The sequence below is a fragment of the Balaenoptera musculus genome, chromosome 14, assembly GCF_009873245.2.
Source record: "Balaenoptera musculus isolate JJ_BM4_2016_0621 chromosome 14, mBalMus1.pri.v3, whole genome shotgun sequence".
NCBI classification, from domain to species: Eukaryota; Metazoa; Chordata; class Mammalia; order Artiodactyla; family Balaenopteridae; genus Balaenoptera; species Balaenoptera musculus.
In genome coordinates this window covers 6,503,410-6,524,403 of record NC_045798.1, presented here as the reverse complement: position 1 = coordinate 6,524,403, position 20,994 = coordinate 6,503,410, and the positions used below count along the sequence as shown (strand labels likewise).

The window sequence follows — 20,994 nt, the reverse complement described above, 5'->3', positions numbered from 1 at the left end:
TGCCGTGCATTTCCGGTCTACGGAGCAGTAATCAAATGTCACAGCGATGACAGTGTGAACAGCAGTATAGTTCTAGAGCTAACCTGCTGTGATTGCCCAGCCTGGTACCGTCGGTATGTTCTGCTGCTTCCAAAGCCCTTTCACATCCAGTCTTTCTCTCCCTCAGCCCTTGCAAGAGCCGCGTTTTGGATCACGGCTGTCACTGCCCCAGTGGCAAGGCCAACTGGTCAGGGGGCAGGTGCCACTGTGTCCGAGGTTGGAGCTCTGGGGGCTGAGGGAGGCCAATGAGTGCAGCCCAGCGGACCTGGGTGGCCCCGGAGGAAGTCTAAAGGGTTGCGTCTTCAAAGGCTCCCTCTGTAGCTCCTGGGCCGCTGGCTCCTCTGTGGCTTCTGCTGCAGCGGCCAGTAGTTTCCTGGTGCCTGCAGCGGGTCTCTGGGAGAGCACGGGGTGGTGTGGCAGTGGGACGCCGACTCTTCCTTTCTGTCTCTGTCGGAGCAGGTGGCCCTACAGCTGCTGGAGATGGCGGTGGCTCGAGGGCAGTGGCTGATGCTGCAGAACTGCCATCTCCTGGTCAAGTGGCTGAAGGATCTGGAGAAGGCCCTGGAGAGGATCACCAAGCCCCACCCCGACTTCCGCCTGTGGCTCACCACGGACCCCACCGAGGGCTTCCCCATCGGGATCCTGCAGAAGTCCTTGAAGGTCTGGCTGCAGGACAGACAGACGTGCCCACGGCTCGGTTCCTTACCTCACTCCCGTTTTGCTGTGTGCGTGTGTGTGTTTAGGATAGAGTTGGGACCCCATGGACACCCGCCCCTTTCCCAATTCCATCTCTCCCTCTCCCTTCAGAGGGAAGCACTGTCCAGAATAGGGTGACAATTATTGGGTGACAGTGACGACTCCCAGGCCTGTCTTTATCACTTCTGCATGTCCTCAAAACAATTTCTGGGTTAGTTTTCATGGACTTCACGTTTATCCTTTTTAACTCTAATGATAGGCCCTCCCACAGCCCGCAGAACTGGAGTGCTTGTGTGTGTAAGTTTCAAGGAGTTTACGTGCCCTGTTTAATTTAGTCTCTGGGAACATTTTGGGGAATGGTTTCGTCATCTCTCTCTTCCTCCAGGACAGGGAGAGGGAAAAATTAGCTACTTCTATTTTACATTTGAGGATCCCATGGATCAGAGGAGGTTGAAGAGCCTTCCTGGGGTCGTTTGATGAGTCAGGGCAGAGCTGGAACAACGTCTAGTTTTTAACTCATTCACGTGGGCCCTTGGGAATAGGGAAGATGGCTTTGCAAGGATGGAGGGAAAGCCAAGACGTCTGCAGTCTGCACACTCTTCAGAGCCCTGCTCGTGGGCCTGGGGTTTCCGTCACCATCGGTCTTTGCTTCCGACAGGTTGTCACCGAGCCACCCAACGGGCTGAAACTCAACATGAGAGCGACGTACTTCAGGATCTCTCCTGAGATGCTGGACCAGTGTCCACACCCTGCTTTCAAGTCCCTGGTCTACGTGTTGGCGTTCTTCCATGCTGTGGTGCAGGAGAGGAGAAAGTTCGGGAAGATCGGGTGGAACGTGTACTACGACTTCAACGAGTCTGACTTCCAGGTGAAGAGGCAGCTACTGCCTGTCCCCGGGGACACTCCCTCCTTAGTTGTTCCTGCCCACGTTTTCAGAAAACAGTCAGAACGCGAATGACTTTATGGGTTTTCGGATACCCAGGCCTGTTGCTCCTCTTTTCAGGTCTGCATGGAAATTCTGAACACATACTTAACAAAAGCTTTCCAGCAGCACGACCCTCGGATCCCGTGGGGCAGCCTCAAGTACCTAATCGGGGAGGTAGGAGCACCCCGGGCACCGTCTGCAGGCCCCCGGGGTGGGCTGGGCTGTGGCCTGGTGCCCCTGGTCCATGGCCCCCGAGCCTTCTGCGACTCCCCTCTTGCTCCTGCTGCCCATCAGCTGAAGGCCCCTGGGTCTCTGTGAAACACCCGCCCGGCCCCGGTTCATCACCCTGTTATTCTTTGTCCTAAGTGAGCGACCTTCACCTGGGAGTTTGGACTCACCGCCCTGGGGACTCATGTTCCTTGCTGAGGATGCCTCAGGCATGTCCCTGGAGCCCTGCTCCTGTTCAGCGGGCCTGGAGGTCCACTCTGGAGGCCACGACCTTATACAGCGCTCGTGGGAAAGCTTCCCCGGAGGCCTGTGTGTGGCTCAAACAGAGACATCACTGTTCCAAAAACAAAAGCGGCTGCTGGCTCCTTGGGTTGTTTTGTTTGCTTGTTCGCCATGTTTTGGGGAGTTGGCCAGTTGCACGCTGGCTCCCAGCATTTCATGAGGACTGCTATCACCTTGGGCTCTATGAGTCTGCACACAAGCCCTCTTGTATATAGTGGCCCAAAGGCTGTGCAAGTCAGCACGGTTTGAGCTGTACAGTGGCCGGGCAGCAGGAGTCTCACTAAGGGCGCATCCGGGCTTGACCCTGGATGATCCGCTGGGCCCGGGGCCTCAGGGCCCACCCCGTAGGGGTTCTGGGTCCTGGCCGGCTCTCACTCCCTGTAATGTCAGGTCATGTACGGAGGACGGGCCATCGACAGCTTTGACCGGCGTATCCTGACCATCTACATGGATGAATACCTGGGAGACTTCCTTTTCGATACTTTCCAGCCATTCCACTTCTTCCGGAACAAGGAAGTGGACTACAAAATCCCGGCGGGGGATGTCAAGGAAAAATTTGTTGGTGAGATTTCTCAGCCATCAGAAAGTATGTTACATGTTTTATTCTAAGGGAGCCCGTACGTTTCAGCTGTTCTGGTTTCTGTGGTTGGCTTGATGGTTCTTCTGACCCCTTCCCTGGTGGGACTCTTTGACTGCTCGGGGATGTTTTCTTACGCCTTTTAGCGGGGCCCAGGGGGCTCTTCCTAGCCTCAGAGCTGATGGAGTTAGTTCAGACTTCCTGTCCCGGAAGGATGGTAAATATATCAGAATCTCCCTGGAAGGGCAGAGTGGCCCCCGGGAAAGTCACTGAGCCATTTTCATAAAAGATACACGTAGAGGAAGTTCCCTGGTGGTCCAGTGGTTAGGACTCTGCACTTTCACTGCTGTGGGCCTGGGTTTGATCTCTGGTTGGGGAACTAGGATCCCACAAGCCGCGAGGCATGGCAAAATAAAAAAAAAGATGCACACAGAACTGTATTGGGCGTGGTGGTGTAGAATTCTTATTTGAGAAGCACGTCACCCTCTCAGAGGTGGAACGTAGTCTAACGTGTGTGGGGACGTTGAGGCTGTGGGCCCTCAGCAATCGGAGGTGGCACGGCGGTGTAACCGCTGTTTGTTCTCTCCCATTACAGAAGCCATTGAGGCCCTCCCTCTGGCCAACACGCCTGAGGTGTTTGGGCTTCACCTCAACGCTGAGACTGGATATTACACTCAGGCAGCTCGAGACATGTGGTCTCACCTGCTGGAGCTGCAGCCTCAGACGGGTAAAGTCCCCTGCAGAGGACTGTGGTCATCGGACTGGGGACAAAGGGCACTGGCGCCAAGTGCTGCTTCGGGTTCTGATAGCTTCCGTACTGTTGGTGCCCTTCTGAGAACCAGAGGCACAGGCTGCCCCAGTCCTGCACTCAGGTGCCTTGCTCTCTCTAAAAAGTGTCCTGATTTCAGGGGAATCCAGCACTGGCATCAGCCGCGATGAGTACATTGGCCATGTGGCCCAGGACATAGAAAACAAGATGCCCAAAGTCTTTGACTTGGACCTGGTCAGGAAGCACCTGGGGACGGCCGTCTCCCCCACCTCAGTGGTGCTCCTGCAGGAGCTGGAGCGCTTCAACAAGCTGGTCATACGGATGTCCACGTCCCTGGCTGAACTTCAGAGGGTAAGCCTGTTCCTCAAGTGCAAATTCCTGCCTCGGTGGAGTGCTGGGTTTCCCGCTAGTCTCGCCTGACTGCTCTTGATTCTATAAACAGGCCTTGGCTGGAGAAGTTGGGATGAGCAGTGAATTAGATGATGTAGCCAGGTCTCTCTTTCTCGGGCACATCCCTAATATCTGGAGAAAGCTGGCCCCTGACACCTTAAAGTCCCTCGGAAACTGGATGCCCTACTTCCTGCGGAGGTTCAGGCAGTTCACGACCTGGGTGAGTGAGAGGCAGCGGTCTGCTTGCTGGTTCAAGGCTTGGCCTGGACCCCCTCAAACCACTTCCCGACTCCCTCTCCCCTCCCCAGCGGTACCTCTGTCAGGAGCTGATTGGGTGCTCTGGAAATGGTCTCGGACTCTGCAAGCATATCTGTTTTTTTTCCTTTTCTTCCTTCCCCCCTCCCTTCCTTCCTCCCTTCCTTGGGGACTTCCCTGGTGGTGCAGTGGTTGAGAATCCGCCTGCCAATGCGGGGGACATGGGTTCAAGCCCTGGTCCGGGAAGATCCCACATGCCGCGGAGCAGCTAAGCCTTTGTGCTGCAACTACTGAGTCTGCTCTCTAGAGCCCTCAAGCCACAACTACTGAGCCTGTGTGCCGCAACTACTGAAGCCCGTGCTCCCCAACAAAGAGAAGCCCCTGCAAGGAAGAGTAGCCCCTGTTCGCCACAAATAGAGAAAGCTCACACACAGCAATGAAGACCCAACCCAGCCAAAAATAAATAAATAAAATAAATAAATATATTTTTTTAAAAAAGACTTTGAAGCATACTATGCACAACTTGATTTATCCATCTAAGAGTCTATCTTGGCAATTGTTCCATCTAAGCACATCTAGATGTCATTCCTTCTAGGCTACTCCATCTCACAGATAGCCCGTATCCTTTCCCCTGATGGATATTTAGGTGGTTACCATTTTTTTTTCGTTTTTTTGTTTTCTTTTTGGATTTTTTGTTTTGCTAGTACGAACAACATTCTGGTGCACATGGCTTTGGAGACTCATATGAGTATATTCCATGGGTACAATGGAAGAGTTGGATCCGAGTGTGTGCATTTTAAATTCTGACGGCTCTTGTCAGATGGTTTTCTGGAGAACTTGAAACCACAATGTATGAGAATGATTATTTCCTCACCCCTCTGCAACGTGGTGTGTTCTTAATATTTTGGATCTTTTTCTCCTTCATAGGTAAACAATAATATCAACTATGTTGGTTGTGTATTTCTTTAATTATGTATGGTGAGGCTGAGTATATTTGACACGTTTATAGACATTTTGTGTTTTTCTGTGAACTGTCTTTGTATCTTGATTTCATTTTTATCAAGTTCTCCACCTTTTTTAAAAAAATTATTTATTTATTTATTTTTGGCTGCGTTGGGTCTTCGTTGCTGTGTGCGGGCTTTCTCTAGTTGCGGCGAGCGGGAGCTACTCTTCGTTGCTGTGCGCGGGCTTTCTCTAGTTGCGGCGAGCGGGAGCTACTCTTCGTTGCTGTGCGCGGGCTTCTCCGGTGGCTTCTCTTGTCGCAGAGCATGGGCTCTGCGCACGGGCTTCAGTAGTTGTGGCACACGGGCTTAGTTGCTCCGCGGCATGTGGGATCTTCCCGTGGGATCAAACCTGTGTCCCCTGCATTGGCAGGCAGATTCTTAACCACTGCGCCACCAGGGAAGCCCCTCAAGTTCTCCACCTTCTAAAACTGATTTTTAAGAGCTCTTTGTACATCAAGGGAATTAACCCTTTTGTCTGCTGGTGGTACAGATATTTCCCCAGCTTGCCTTAAGCTTTTTGATTTTGTGGTATTTTTTCCACAGGAAAGTTTTATATTTAATGTAGTCAAATAGATCAGTCTTTTCTTTTATGGCTTCTGGGTTTTGTATTCCCCACTCCAAGATTCTGAAAACATTCATTGGAGATTTGATTTGTACTTTTGTGGTTTATTTATTTTTGTTTTGTTTTTATTTTTTTGGCCTCGCTGCGCGGCATGTGGGATCCTAGTTCCCCGACCAGGGATCGAACCCACGCCCCCTGCAGTGGAAGCGCTGAGTCTTCATGTGGTGTATTTTTTATATTTAAATCTTTGCTCCACCTGGAGTTTGGCGATCCAGCTTGTTTTTCCCAGTGGGCTGCCAGTTGTCCCAACACCATCTTCCTGCCCCTAACGTGAACTACATCTTTTGTCAGCTTTGACCCTGGCATTGGATGGCAGCCCCAGGCTCTCAGCAGCTGCCTTCTCTCTCCAGGTCACCGAGAGTGAGCCCAGTGTGATGTGGCTCTCGGGGCTGCACATCCCAGAATCCTACCTCACGGCCCTGGTGCAGGCCACCAGCCGGAGGAACGGCTGGCCGCTGGACCGCTCCACCTTGTTCACGCAAGTGACCAAGTTCCAAGATGCAGACGAAGTGAATGAGCGGGCGGGACAAGGTACGGCCAGCTCCCTGCGGATTCACGGCCTCTCATGTAGGGTCTCCCTCCCCAAGCCACCCTCCAAAGGGCTGAGCACAGTGTGGGCCCGGAAAGTCAGACTGCTGCAAATACTGGCCATGTTTGGGTGCTGTCCACGTGGGGCTTGACGTCTCTGAGGGTGAGTCCAGATGTTTCTCATCCAGTTTTTCCATTGAGATGTGGGCTGATGTCAGGGGAGAGCTGAGCCACACTCGCCCAGCTTGACTGTGGGAAATGGGCTCCTAGGTTAGAAAGAACTGGATCGCCAGGTGGCTTCCCTGGAACCCATGAGGGCCCAGGGGCATGGGAGCCAGAGAGCAGGATGGGCTAGGTGGGAACCGTTCAATTGCGCTATAACGTCAAGTCCCTTAGACACTGGTTACTGAGTGTGTGAACTGCGGCTGGAAACTGTGGTTTCCCGGGGGGGTCGTGTCTTAGAGGACATCTCACTGCAAGCACAAAAGCCCTCTTCAGCTAGCTTAGGGAGAGGGGCTTTATGGTGAACATTCAGGAGCGCTCAGTCCCCTTTGGAGAAGGCCAGCGAGGTCTCAAAGGGACTGGCAGTGTTGGGGTGGCCATGGTGCCAGCTGACTCTGGGGCCCGAGGCCAGTTAAGTCTGTGGGCCTTGATGCCACATTGCTGGGCGGAGGCGACCACCCCTCTTCCATGGGCTGTGGCCATATGGAGGGTCACGGGGTCTCCAGGGTGTCCCTATGCGCATCTGCTAGAGCTGCCGCATGCACGGCAGAATGACACTTGCCTCCGCCTAAGTCCGCCTCTCTTCCTGGTGCCTCTAGGATGCTTTGTCTCAGGACTCTATCTAGAAGGCGCCGACTGGGATATAGAAAAAGGATGTCTTATCAAGAGCAAATCCAAGGTGCTGGTCGTCGACCTGCCGATCCTGAAGATCATCCCCATTGAAGCCCATCGCCTCAAACTGCAGGTGAAAGGCCGACGCCTGCCCCGTGTCCCCTCTTCTCCTCTGACTGGAGGTAGACACCAGGTGGTTTCCAAGAGTCTTGCCTCTTAGCACAGGGGCTCTTAACCTTTCAGGGCTGGGGGAAGCCTTTGAGCCACATCCCGGGGAAAAATGCACGCGTGCGCATGCGTGTGTGCAGAGCCTTCCGGGGGCGGCACGGGTTCAAGGTTGGAGGCTGTTGTCCAGCCCAGCTTGAGGAGCGACTCCTCCCTTCTGGGGAAATTCTGCGCGCATTGCGTGGATCAGAAGGTAGTTACATCCGGTGTGGATGGCAGGCGCACCCGCGGGACGGTCTGCTCTGCCCGCCGACCCCGCTTCTCATGGGTGTCAGCAGAGCCCGGCACCTCGCGGGGCCCCTCCGCACCCTTAGCGCTCAGACGAGCCTTCGCCCTCCCCGGGACCCACGCTCCCCCCTGCCCGCGCCGGCACCTCACGCCCCCCCTCCGCACCCTTAGCGCTCAGACGAGCCTTCGCCCTCCCCGGGACCCACGCTCCCCCCTGCCCGCGCCGGCACCTCACGCCCCTTTCCTGTGCAGAACACTTTCCGGACGCCCGTCTACACCACCTCCACGAGAAGGAACGCCATGGGGGTCGGCTTGGTTTTTGAAGCCGATCTCTTTACCACGAAGCACATTTCTCACTGGGTCCTGCAAGGGGTGTGCCTCACCCTGAATTCTGATTAACCGTCTGGGTGAAGAAAACGGCACGAGATTCTGTCTGTGGCCAGCAACGGATGTGCTGGGAATTCGTGAAGACTCACCATCTGCTGTCACTTCTTGGGGCCTCTCGAGGCAGGAGGGGGGTTGACACTGATTTTTTTCTTTCATTTGAAATCAGCCATTTATAGCTCTTTCCATATAAGTTAACCTGAATGGTTTTATTTTTTCAAATTTAAAAAAAGGATTCTGTGGTATTCAAAAAGTAAATTCAAAAAGAGCATTTTAAGACGTGTCGAATTTGCTTTTCCTTCTCAGGGGAACCACTTAAGCAAAACTGCCTGGCATGTCGATGGCACAAGTGAGAATTCTAACGTAAACTGTCAAAGGTGGGTTTTTGATAGTCCAGGTCTGTTTCAGCAGACGCCTCTCTGCAGCGAGGGCTGCGTGCTGGGGCGCGGGGTAGAAGGCCTCGGCTGCTGCGCGGAGGCAGCAGGGCCCCCTTCCCTGGGCTGATGAGGCCGGAGTCACCCACACCCTTCCAGAACTCTCCAGCCCGGCTCCCCGGGCGCTGAGCTGGCAGCGTGTGGGTGAGTGTGCTGAGCCTGGTGTTTTGATTCCTGCGTGAGCTCCTGCCCCCAACCTGCCTGGGGCTGTGAGGGGCTGCGTGCAGACGTAGACCCTGAAGGACCGGCGGCTACCGGGCGTCCCTTCCTCCTGCGCACCTGGGGCTACTCCGGCCAGGCCCGGCCTGGGGCGAGGAGCGGCTTTACCCTGCGAGGGAGAAACAGGGCTGAGCTGAGCGCTGGCAGGACACGAGGGCGAGGCCAGTCACGGGGACAACTGGCTTTTGCTAGAACCTCCGAGGCGCAGAACGTTCTAAGGGATGGCGCAGGGCGGTGAGACACGGCAGGGGACGCGTCGTTCCGGAAGTGAACCCCACCCCGGGACGCACCCCTGGGTGAGCCCACTGTCTGGGCAGCAGTTACTGGGGGCGAGGGGCAGGAGCGGGTGCTATTTCTTTCCCTCCCACTGTCCCCCCCCCCCAGGCCCACCCTCGGGTGGTTTAATAAAAGACACAAAACAGAAAGAAGGCAGGTTTAGAAAATAAAGTTTGTTGGGATCTTGAACATTTTGGATAAAACTAACAAAAAACAACACACATTCAGGTCGTGGTGATATGAGTGACGTCATCTTATTTAGTTCCCGTGACTTAACAGACATCTGCTCGGTTATCCGTGCCGCCCCCCGGGGAGGGTGTGTCGGGAGGTTACGGGCTCTCCTGGAGGGAGCAGGGCTGCTCCGCACAGGCCGCCCTGGAAACGGGAGGGATGAGGTCAAGGTCGTTATGTGTTGCTCCGACTTTATAATTAGGCGTGTGACTATCTGATGGCGTTAACGTCGAGCAGCGACGCAGCCTGCGGCCCGTGCTTTGTCCGCGAGCGCGCTGAGGTTCCGCGGAGCGGGGCTGGAAGCAAGCGAGTCGGCGCACAGGTGTTCGGCCGCAGCGATTAGTAAATACGGATTGTGCAGCAGGGACACGATCGTGTTTTGGTGTCAGTCAGAGGGCAAGAGGAGCAGGAGGAGAGGAATCTGTTGACAGGTGTGGGAAAATGTGGCATGCACGGGAATTTAAAGAGAAAAGGGACAGAGGAGGCGCGGCGGCGCTTTCCCCGGTAGCGACCACAGTGCCCGGAGCGCGCGGTGGAGGGCCGCGGGGGCCTTCACACAGTTCTGTCCGTCCCTGAGTGCTTCCTCACCACCTTGCCGCCTCCGTTCACCTGGTCCACCGCCAGCGTCTCCACCTCGGGCGGGGCCTGCGCCGGGGTCACGTGGTGGATGCGGTGCGCCACGCCCACGTGCGCCTTGTGCGGCTTCTCGCGGGCGGGGCTGGGCTGCTCGCCGGCGCTGCGGTCCGAGGCGATGGGGGGGATGACGAGGGGCCGCTCCTTGATGAGGTGGACCTCGGCCGACTCCCTGGCCAGCAGGAACGGGGTGGGGTCGGGCATGGCGTCCACCGGCTCCCGCAGAAGCAGTTTCCGGCTGTCGGCCCCGAATCTGTAGACATCCTCGAACTCCGGGTGCAGCGGGGCCGAGAGGCTCTTCTTCATGCGGCGCCGGGGCGTCTCGGGCAGCCTGTCCTTGGGAGGCGCCGGCTTGTAGCTGGCCAGCGCGGGGCTGCCGGCCGCGCTGCCGTCCGCGGTGCCGCCGGAGCTCAGGAGCTTCCTCTTGGTGGCGTGCAGCTGCGACGTCAGGTAGGCGATGGTGCCGGCGCGCTGCTCCAGCTCGCTGGTCAGCACGCCCAGCTTGTGGCTCTTCACCTTCAGCTCCTCCAGGTACTTCCTCTCGCGCTCCTTGATGGTGTTCTCCAGCACGGCGACCGCGGCGTTCTTCTGCTCCAGCTGCTTCAGCAGCTCGTTGTTCTCCTCCTCCTTCAGTTGCAGCTGAGCCTCCAGCTCTTCACATCTTTTCTTGAGTTCGCTGCTTCTAGAAGATCCGTCTCCTGGAAGGACAAGCCGAGGGGGCGGAGTGAGAACCCGAGGGCAGGGCGGCCAGGCCCTGGGGGGCAGGGAGACCTTCTGTGCGGGGATCGCCTCCCCTCCCCACGGTGGCGGTTCCCCTGCCCAAGATGGGTGCGGTGCCCACAGGCCACACGGAGGGTAGGACCCCCATCGCTCATGCCACCTCCGTGTCCTCTCCCCCGAGGAAAGGGTGGCAGATCAGGTGGTCTTTAAGGCCCCATCCAGCTCTCCAGCTTATTGCATAAAAGGGTGTCTCCAAATTTCAAAAATGCTGACGTTAAAATGGGCAATTTCAGAGTATGAGACCTCTCCAAAGGCTTAGGATTAAACTGTTAGCAGAGCCATCTGTCTGCTCCATTCAGAGCACGGTTTGGAAAGGCAAATGTAGACTTTCTTTATGTCTAAAGCACCAAAGCTCTGAAATTGCGGAGACTGGATGCCAGGCTGCCACCTTTCCCCCGACACGGGTCCCCTCTCTGCGTGTCTCAGAGCACGGCATCCTTGGGCCTGAGCTCAGGCCCTGCCTTGGTCCTTGGCCTGCCCCTAACACCACACGGGCCGCCCTTTGGCAAGACTCTCCCTGGCTGTGCTCGTGCCGGTGCAGGGCGGCTGAACGGGGCTGGTGGTCAGGCGGGAACGCGTGTGTGTGGGCGCCTCTCGGATGAGGATGCGGGTTCGGGGGTGTTAGAGGAGCCGCCGAAAAGCTCCTCTGAGAGCCGAGTCTGCGTGTGCTCCTGTAAGGCGTGCTTCCCACCACCGGGCGGGGCACCAGGCCCACCTGAGGGGCTGGCGCTCTGCCCCCCACAGGAGATGCCCCATGCCAGCTGTTAGCGCGAGCCCCTGATGAGGGGCCGGGTTGGTGGGCGGGTGGCCTTGGGACTCAGGGCTGAGAACCACACCTGGAGGGGATATAGGGCAAGAATGGTGTTTCTACAGATTAGCCTGGGCCCAGAGGGGACAGGAAGTAAGGACAGCCTGATTTTGGTGGCATGGATGGCAGGGGTGCGGGCTGGAGTCCCCGACTGGAGGTGGACATCCTCTCCTGAATCCCTGGACGCCCAGTTCCTGGCCTCCCCCGTCCCCAGGCCCCTCCCCCACCACACACAGGAAAAGGGGGTCCTGGCTCCCGGAAGGCACACTTAGGAGACCGGGCACGGGTGACGCAGATGGAAAGTCAGTGCTGGATGGTGCTCTCGGGCCCAGGGGAACGGTCACGAGGACCTGGACACGCTCATGAATAGTTAACTGCTCGTGTGAGGCCTGTTTAGAAAAAAGTCATCTCGACTCAAATGCGGTTTCTACACTTTTAAAAGCCTCACCCTGTTCTGGGCAGCAGCTATTTGGGACAGGCCACAGAGGCCCCGGCTTCTGTCTCCTCTGCCCCAGCTGCCATCAGGCTGATAGCTTTGGGGGTCCCTGAGGATTCTGGTTTTGGGGGAGCATTTCTGGGACTACAGTCTAGAGAAAGACCTCCAGCGCTGCTCTGGGGGCCACCCAGTAACGTGACCCCTCGCTCAACCAGTCTGTAGAGAGCACACACTTTGTGCCAGGTCCTGTGCTAAGCTCCACGGACACAGAGGAGGCGGCACCCCGCTCCGTCTCCTCTTTCCTTCGGTTTAAATCACATCTATTTCTTGATTACAGAAGGGACACATACTCACTGTAAAAAATCAGAAAACCCAGAAGAACACAGAACAGGCATTCCAAGTACGTGTGTCAATCAGAAGAAAATAAAAGCACTCACTCCTCCCGCCCTACCGACAGTCCCTCGTCACACGGAGGGGTCCAAACTGCCCTCCCACCTTTTCTCAGAGCCCTGGTCACACGTGCAACTCTTCACAGCAAGTGTGTTTTCTTCTACGTGTGTAATTAGTGAAAACAGGTGGACCAGCATGTGCCTCAACAGGAAACAACACTGGCATCAGCTCTTGGGAAGGGAGTTCTTACCTGTCTGATCCGAACTTTTAAGTGTCAGCTCATAGGTTAAATCTGAAAAGGAGATCATATACGTTAATTCTGTATGATCACAGTCTATTTCAAAACCTTCGTCAACTCTGAAAACGCACCACCGATTCCCACGATCAGCCTGCGAGTCCTGCCCGAACAGGGCAGAGTTCGGCAGCGTTAGAGGCAAGCGTGAGACAGCAACTACCAGCGGCCACTGTCTTGCTAGGGTTCAGAGGGGACCCTCCTTTCCCCTAATACACACTCCAGCATCCACAATTAGCAGGCAGCTTGCTCTGTGTATTACACTTTGGGCACTGGTTCCAAGACGCACTGTAAATTCTAACCATTGCATTTGGATCCTTCAAGTCCTCAGTAAGCTGAGAACTGGCTTTGCAGCTTTACTCTCAGTGCGTGTGGCCTTGGCAAAGAGGATGAAGTAACGCATTCAAATGGACTCCAGGGATGATAGGGTTAACCAGAGAGAGAGAGGAGAGAAGAATCAGACCCCCTTCCCACTCACCCGGCACAGCTTTCGCGCCAGCCGGTGTGAGCTGAGCTCGGCGACAGGTCCTGCTTTGCTCTACAGCCCTGGCAGGCCTGGGACCGCCCCGCCCTGGCCCCGAGCCCGCGGGCCCGCACCTGTGCAGCGGCGCTGCAACCTCCTGATCTCGGCGTGCAGCCCCTTGAGCGTGCTGGCGTGCTCCCGCTGGAGGAACGAGAGGTTCTTCTGCGCGCTGTGCAACTGGTCCTCCAGGCTCGTGGTTGCCATGCTGACGTCCAGGTGACCTGCGGGGGACACAGGGCCTGGTGGCTGTCCCCGACAACGAGGGTCTCGGGGTGGCGGGCTGGAAGAGGACGCCGCCTGCCGCCTGCCCTCCTTGTCTCTGCGGGCTGGAGGGCAGTGTGAGGCCCCGCTCCGGATGCAGAGGGCTCCCCGATTCCAAATCCTAGGCTCTCCGTGGGCTACCCGACTTCAACAGACTGAGACCAAAATCTCTCGGAGGTGAAGCACCGGCTGCCTCCTCTCAGGAGAACTGGGCGCAGGGAAGTGGAATCTAGAGCTGGCAGGCCAGGAGGAGGGGGAGGACGAGCGTGGCGTTTCAGAGGGAAGCCCCCCTGGACCTCACAGAGTTGAGAGCCCCCCAAATCCTTCTTTTCTCGGGAATTTCCTGAGAACCATCTCACGGGGCCACGTGGTGGCTGCAGGAGTCTGGAGGCCGGACCCAGGCCCCGCCATCCCCCACCACCCCGCCGGCTTCCATCCTCCATCAGCCACTCGCTCAGGGCCTTCACTGTAACTCGAGAAATGTGGTGAAGTCAGTCGGCCATTCTGTAAAAGCTAGCCCAGTAATTCAAGACGCCTTGCACGGCACTGAAAAAGGCTGAGGATGAAATGTGGATTATTTGCCTATAAATTATTCCTCTGAATACAGAGCCTCGGTGCCTTTTTCCTAATCTGCTGGGCCAACGAGTGCCCCCAAAGGAAATACCACCTCTCAGAGGGCTTCCGGTGGGTGTGTGGCAGGGTGGCACGAGGGTCTGCTCTGGAGGTGGCAACACGCCGGGCGACACCAAGCACTCTCTGTTATCTGTAAGTCCCGCAGCTTACAGATACTTACACCCCAGCTCTGGAGCTAAGAACGGCGCGTACCTGGAACCCAGGGCACGCGTTTTCATTCACACAAGGAGGCTGAAGGAGGAAAGGAAAGTGAAGGAGTGCAGAGAAGGACGGAGAATGTGCCAGACAAAGCCTGGGTGAAGAGTGCACACGGACACGTCCTGGAAGGGACACACCTGTCAGGGGAGAAGCTGGCGAGAGAGAGCTGTGACTAAGAAGAAACAGAAAGCGCAGTTTCGGGTGGGAGTGTTCACTGCACCTTATTACAGGAGGTGATCTGGCAAAGTGTATCTGGAGCCTTAGAATTTATCTTCCCTATGACTTAGCGGTTCCATTTCTAGGAATCCACCAGAGGGAAATAATGACCTCTGTGTGAGAAGATGTAGCTAGGAGGACGGTCATTACAGTGCAGTTTACAGTCAGAAAAGCCTGGAAACAACTCAAAATCCAGCAAGAGGGAACTGGTTGAGTAAATATAGGATCATTTCTACGGAAGGAAGATCAGATTTCCCCAGGCCTTGAGCTCTACCTAAAATCTGGCTGCAGGCCATGCCAGAGCTGAGTTTCCATCCATCAGAGCTTTCCTCAGGGGAGCTGACAGCAGCCTTTCCACAGGAGCGAGGAAGGTTTCCGCCCCCGGAATCGTCTCCTTGCTGTAGCCACAAGTTCCTTGTATGAGGCCGCCGGGCCAGACACTAATTCTAACTGGAGCCCCACGGTGCCTGAGATCCCGACCCTGTGTGGTCAGCACGTGGCCTTGGGAGGAGGACGCTGGCCGAACAAAGGAGCCAGCCCACAGCAAGGCAAGTCCGGGGCGCGAGCCGTGAAGGGCTGCAGAGCGTCCGAAAGCTGGACAGCCTCGACATCAAACGGAGGCAAATGCAGGACCGCTTCTGGAGCTTCTGGTAGAGATGCCCACGTTTACTTCTGCTCAGCAAACCTGAGTCGGTCACTCTGGCATCAATTCCGTTGTCTCACCAGGAACGTCAACTCCTAGGCACTACAGTGGGCTTCGCAAGTGGCAACGCCAGAGGAGATGCCTTGTTCTCCTCTTTAAAAGGACAGACCCAAATCTGCGCTCCTGGTGGCTAATGGAAAAAGCAGAGCCTGTGTTTTAGGGGTTTGCCATTGACGAGAAAGAACAATTTACATTTGATCCAGAACTTAGTGGGTCTGGAAGGGTAAAGAACGAGCCGGGTGTACAGTCGCCCCCTCGCTGCCCAGCGGCCTGGAGCATCCACCGCTGCGTCTTGGTGACCCTACTTGGAAAACAGTTCTCAAGTCCACTTGCTTTTCTCCGTCTCTACACCTAAGCCACACCACCCTCACCTGAATCGCTGCAGAATCCTCCCTCTGTCCTCTCTCGCCTCGATTCCATCCCCACATCGTAGCAGAGTGAGTTTAACAGAATCTTCGGGGGTGCCCACGGCTCTGAGTGGGGCTGGTCCACATGGGCCCGGGCCTGGCCCTGTGCCCTCTGTGCTCAGCTGCTCAGTGAGCCTCCAGGGCCTTGGCTGGGCCTCGCCTCCGCACCCCGGGGCCTTGTCTTGGGCTCCTCTGCCCAGAGTGCTCCTCTCGGGTCCTCCCTTGGGCCCACCGTTCCCGTGAGCTGACGTCTGCGTGTCCTTTACTTCTCAGCCCAAGTTCACTTCCTCCCGGAAGCCCTGGCCCCCAGGCTGGGCGAGGTCACGCACTCTAAGCCTTCATGGCCTGCCCACAACTAGTTAACGGTCTCCCGCCTCCACGCGCAGACTGCAGGCTCGGTCACCGCTGTACCCCAAGCCCTTGCACGGTGCCTGGCACCCAGGAGGCCCACCGCCAGCACCTGCTAACCCAGTGGGCCCCAGCGCCGGGTTGTCCAGCGTGGGTGCGGCACCAGGGGAGCTTGAGGCCTTCAGGGCTGAAGAGCCTTTGTTTCCACGAGCTTCTGGCTTAACTTACAGGCATGCCTTGCACAAAGAAAGCATGATATACTAAAACTGCATAACAGTTTCGTCCAGCACTGATGGTACAAAATGAGGTGTCCCCGAAACCAGAAATAAATATGTGTTCTGTGATCTACCATGGGGGCAGGGAGGGGAGTGGAAATGTGGCCTCAGCAGGCACCCCAGTCCCATCACAGTTTGGTATTAAATTTTATTTGTAACAAATTTAATATGATTTAAATAAGTATTCACATTCTAACTGCCTTGGTGAGTCGGCGACTTGAATGGCACTAAATCTGTAATTCATTAATTCACCGTCATAACTACAGAAATAAAAGCGTGCCCTTGAAGCTTCCCATTAGCCTGGGCAGGCAGTCTGGGGAAGAAGGAACATGAGGTGAATAGAGGAGCGCGATTATATAATGTGCAAAGCCGGCAAGTGAGCTTTGATGGCTCCGTTTGGAGCCCTGACAACCAGAGGACAAGGGTTTTTCAGCCCCGTGATATTCCATTTGGAGGTTGGTCTCTCTTCTTCCACACTCTATGCTGACTTAAAAGGCCCGGAAGAGGAGACGCCATCTGTGTGGGGCGTTCTCTGGCTGTTGGATATACATGCACGAGACAGGTCCACTTAGGTCCAAGGAAACAAGTCACACCTCCAGATGGGATCCAAATTACTATAGGATTTTCTCATCAGCTCAAAAGGGTACACAGTATCACTGACTTCCTGAGGACAGGGAGTTGCTGCTGCTTAAAAGAAGGTGATGGTTTAATGTCTTCTCATTAGTTACTGATGACATGGAATCACTGCAACGACTTAGTCCTTCCCAGAAGCTGACGTGAATGAAGCTACAGAAGCATCCTGTTTAGGCCAAGGAGACACAGCTGAGAGATGCAGATAATATGGAGGAAGGGATGGAGTTCATCCTGGGAGGCTTGATTCAGCATCTCTGGCTATGGGAGCCAGGGACATGAAGGAGCATTCACGACCCCTCCCTGAAAGGGTCAGCGTGATGGGTGAAGGTAAGATGCAGGCGTCCGCTGCAGATGAATAATGCATCCTGCTTGAGTAAAAGGCACTCAGGCCCCCTCAGCCGTGTGTCAGCCAGTAATGCAGGGCGACACCCATAAAGCGTGGCTGACGAAACACTGCACTTTCCCTGTCAGAAGGGCATATACTACATGTTGTGGGCTCTTTGTATTGCAGCTTTTTGTCTCGAGGCAATCCCATTTCGTTTCTCAGTGTTATCAGGCGCCATCGGCAATTTTACAGTTATTTGCTCGGTCAAAGGCAGCCTGGTCTGGACACGGGCCCTCTTCTCTCCCCGGAGATGCAGCCCTCACTGTGGAGGATGGGGTTCCAGCCACGGCAGCAGCCAGAGGGCAAGCCCCACTCTGCCCGCTTCCTCCCATGGAACCCTGGCAGAAGCAAAGGGCACGGGCATCTCAAAGCAAGACCACCTGTGGGGCAGGTTACCTTGATCGTGATTCGGAGGTTAGGCCACATCTATGTTTTTTCCCGTGGCAAATTCACTAGAAATTAAATTTCTGTGAATTTACTGTTCCCTCTGTATGTTCAGAAAGTTAACACTTGAAAAGGGCCAAATTCTATAGAGATTGGCACCTGGCCGAGATGGCTTCCCGGAGCGGGCAGGGATACTAACATCACCTCGTGGTGACAACATGCTTTTAATGACGGTTCTCAGAGAGACGTGAGGACCCCGACCTCACTGGGTCTGCTCTGTATCCGCATGAGGACAAATTGCCTGTCAGTAGCTGATGTCCAGTTCTCAACCTAATTCAAAGTAATGTCCTTTCCTCCCTTTTGGGGCATTAATGTATAAATGATGACGTCATGATCTTATTTATGGACCATCTCCGCTTGCGCGAGCACGAAGTGCTTCCCCATCACTTACGTCGTTTGTTCTCACAAACACCCAAGGAAAAACAGGAACGTCCTACCCACAAGTGAAAACATAAATCAAGAAACGCTGCAGCTGAGCCTGGAGGCTGCTCCTAGCCCTCAGATCCTGTGGGTGAGACTCTTGAGGGCGGGGGTGGACTTCAACTTCAGGCAGAAATTCGGATGCTTTCCACAAAGCATGCATCCGCTCTCCAGCGCTCTGAAGCTGAGGGGGCAACGAGCGCAGCCCGCTGCAGCAGCCTCTTGGCGGGAAGGGATGCAGCGCTCCCCCAGCGGAGCACCGGACGAGCCTGGAGGAGCACCTCCCTGCTCACGGAGGTGGGATCCACCGCTCCCTACGCCCCAGGTGGGACAGTCAGCGACCGGGAAGGCTCTGCTGACCACCCAGTACGGCAGAAAGACTCACCAACAAGTCTTGCTTTTTTTTTTGGCCACGCCATGCGCATGCGGGATCTTAGTTCCCGCTGCCTCGTCCCTCTGATGCTCTTGGGGTCAAGCCCCATGTTCCCAGTGGCCCTGCCTGCTCAGCTGCCCACCCCTGCCCCGGCCTCGCCCCATACCACCTACACGGCTGCCCTCTCACCCCTGGCGTCTGCCGCAGCCCCAGCACGGGGCCTCTGCACACCGGTTCCCGCGATCTGCACTGCTCTTGGCAGACCACCTCCCGCCCCCCCGCCTAATCAGCCCCCATTCTCCCTTCGTGTCTGAACTCCCGGATTACATACGGGCTTCAGTTACTTTTATACGGCTCCCCGATGGTACCGACTGGAGATCTCAACAAGGATTACATGGCATTAATCAAAAAGCACTGCAGCAGCACTGATTTGAACATGACCTCATCCTGTAATTTCTTCACACGCCAGAAACAATGTTTTAAAGTATCCCTGGACCATATTTCTTAGACTACAAGAAATGGAATATCTTTGATAGGAAAAGGTCTCACCATTTAAAAATGGGACACTTCTTTGTTCCTGGGCAATCAAAAGTAGACTTATCTTTTCTCTCAACACAAAGCTCGTGGAAATAGGGTAATAATTTTAGAATCTGAAAAAAAATAGTACACCCAGTACTCACGTGGTGCTGTGAATTAGTTATAACAAGCTATTTTAGATTCTAGTCATGAATAAGTTATAACCCATTCACATCTGGTTCTCATGCCGTGAACCGTCAGAATGACTGGTGTCCCACTGCCTCTGCGCGTGCTGGGCAGGGCCTGGGACCCGGCAAGCGTCTTGTGCACAAGGACCTCTGTGGCTTTTTTGTGGGAACTTTCTGTGTAGCTCTGGTGTCCTTTAGCTGAAGCACTGTCATGGAGTAAATGAAGGTTGGCCAGAGGACAAAGGCAGCAAGTGTAGTGATTAAATGTAAGAGGAGAAGAGATGGTTCCCAGCAGGGAGGTGGTGTCCTAAGTGGATTCATGGACTCAGGAAATGTTGAGGGTGGCAGAGACCTTCAAAATCAACTATTCCAACACCTCTTTATTTCAAGATCAAGAACCTGTGGCCCAAAGAAGATTTGCGTAGCACAATGGGATAAAAAAAGAGCAGAATGGCCAAAGTCTTGAGGTGCTGGAGTGTTTGGGGTTAAATCTGAACCCTATCTTGTCACCTAAACCATCGTAATATCTAACTTAAAGGGTTAAGTGCTAAATGCAATCACTTATGGTGTCTGGCATGTAGTAAGTGCTCAATAATTGTTACCTATATTATTTTATGTAAATATTGATCAATATATAAATATTGTTTACTTAGTCCCACACTAGGGTATTTCCTGAACATTATCTAAGTGTGGAAATGAGCTAGCAAAGGATTCCAGTTACTTCCAAAGAGGGAAACATAAAAGCAAACAGAAGCATTTTCTGCTGGCCTTTTCCATTTTCACTGGAGAGGAGCCATTCAGGGAAGCGAATAAAGAGAGTCAGGCAGAATCAGGCACCCTAAGGGACAGTAAAACCTACTTCCTGCGTTGAATCAATATATAGTACTCTACGAGAAGCTAAAAAAAGGTCGAAGGCTAATTAGGCCGTCAACTCTCAATCCAAAATACCTGCTTGTAGGAAAGGAAACTTACCATCTCTGAAAAATGAAGCCTGATGTTATTCTGAATTCACAACAGTCCTAGATAAAGAAACTGTTCTAAGTTGCATGACCCCGTTATTTCTACTTGCACGTGTATTTAAGAAGTTCAGCTGGTAAGTTATTTGAGAATCCCAAAGAGTTAGGACACTAAGAAAAAGGACAGCATTTCGAGGAAGCGTAAGCACTCAACAATCACTCCAAAAACATTCTGGTAAAAAGAATGAACACCATTAAAAAGTGGAAGTAAAAAAACGTTGAAAGCAAAAGATGCGATTATTTTTTTAAAGTGACTAAAAATCGTGTTTAGTTATCATTCTTAAGCAACTGGGATATTTTTAAAACTAATACAATAGGCGGGTCAAGAGCTCAGCACAGGAGTCAGAATCCTGGGCTCCAATTCGGACTCAGCCACGTTCGAGCTGCAGCCTCTCTGTGCCCTCACCTTTTTCTCCCATACCATGAGGAACAATAACAGTACCTACAAGACATAGTGATTGGGGGGATAAAATGAGCTATCTTAGATAAAGCACTTAGCATGTGTCTGGTCTACTGTGATAAAGTGGTAACTGAACTAAATTTGCACTCATCCAAATGCGGAAACTTTGGATGGAGATGTTTTTGGGGTCCTGTTCTCTGTCTGGGTGGGCAGTGCACATCATCTTTTAATAGGTGGTCTCTGAAAGCTAAAAGAGGAGAACGCCAGTAGAAACCAAAAGAAGAAAAGCATCTTTTGCAAGATAACCACCTCACAGAGTAATCTGAATGTCTGCCAGTGAGGAGTTAGCATGGCACATCTGAACTATGATATCATTAAAAATGATAATGTGGATCTATATTTATTGACAAGGAAATACATCTATAATAGGTTAAGTCAAAATAGTATATTAAAAGCTGTATGTATCATATTTTTGTAGATGCAAGTAGAGAAAAAATTCTAGAAGTATACACAATGAAACATTAAAAGCATTTATCTCTAGATGATGGATTGTGGGTGACTTTTACTTTT

At 54.0% G+C, this 20,994-nt stretch overlaps 2 protein-coding genes across 6 annotated transcripts in view; one reads left to right on the top strand and one right to left on the bottom strand.

Moving 5' to 3' along the window:
* The window catches only part of DNAH10 (dynein axonemal heavy chain 10), a 148,041-nt gene extending 139,792 nt beyond the window's left edge, over positions 1-8,249 (top strand). The window contains exons 70-79 of the mRNA XM_036874706.1: positions 499-699; positions 1,394-1,603; positions 1,739-1,834; positions 2,561-2,732; positions 3,343-3,474; positions 3,656-3,867; positions 3,959-4,126; positions 6,138-6,318; positions 7,137-7,282; positions 7,855-8,249. Coding sequence (XP_036730601.1) covers positions 499-699; positions 1,394-1,603; positions 1,739-1,834; positions 2,561-2,732; positions 3,343-3,474; positions 3,656-3,867; positions 3,959-4,126; positions 6,138-6,318; positions 7,137-7,282; positions 7,855-8,001 — 1,665 coding nt within the window. The 3' untranslated portion in view covers positions 8,002-8,249. The remainder of the gene's footprint in view (positions 1-498; positions 700-1,393; positions 1,604-1,738; positions 1,835-2,560; positions 2,733-3,342; positions 3,475-3,655; positions 3,868-3,958; positions 4,127-6,137; positions 6,319-7,136; positions 7,283-7,854) is intronic.
* Positions 8,250-9,068: 819 nt separating this feature from the next.
* CCDC92 (coiled-coil domain containing 92) overlaps positions 9,069-20,994 on the bottom strand; it is a 30,526-nt gene continuing 18,600 nt past the window's right edge. For 2 of the 5 annotated variants that reach the window (XM_036874448.1, XM_036874447.1), the window contains 3 exons: positions 13,083-13,229; positions 12,444-12,485; positions 9,069-10,477 (listed from right to left, as the gene is read on the bottom strand). In XM_036874448.1, the coding sequence (XP_036730343.1) occupies positions 9,699-10,477; positions 12,444-12,485; positions 13,083-13,212 (951 nt within the window). In that variant the 5' untranslated portion in view covers positions 13,213-13,229 and the 3' untranslated portion in view covers positions 9,069-9,698. Of the gene's footprint in view, positions 10,478-12,443; positions 12,486-13,082; positions 13,230-14,590; positions 15,150-18,984; positions 19,348-19,540; positions 19,546-20,994 lie in introns of those variants that run through there. The other 3 variants (XM_036874445.1, XM_036874449.1, XM_036874450.1) reach the window with 3 other exon arrangements.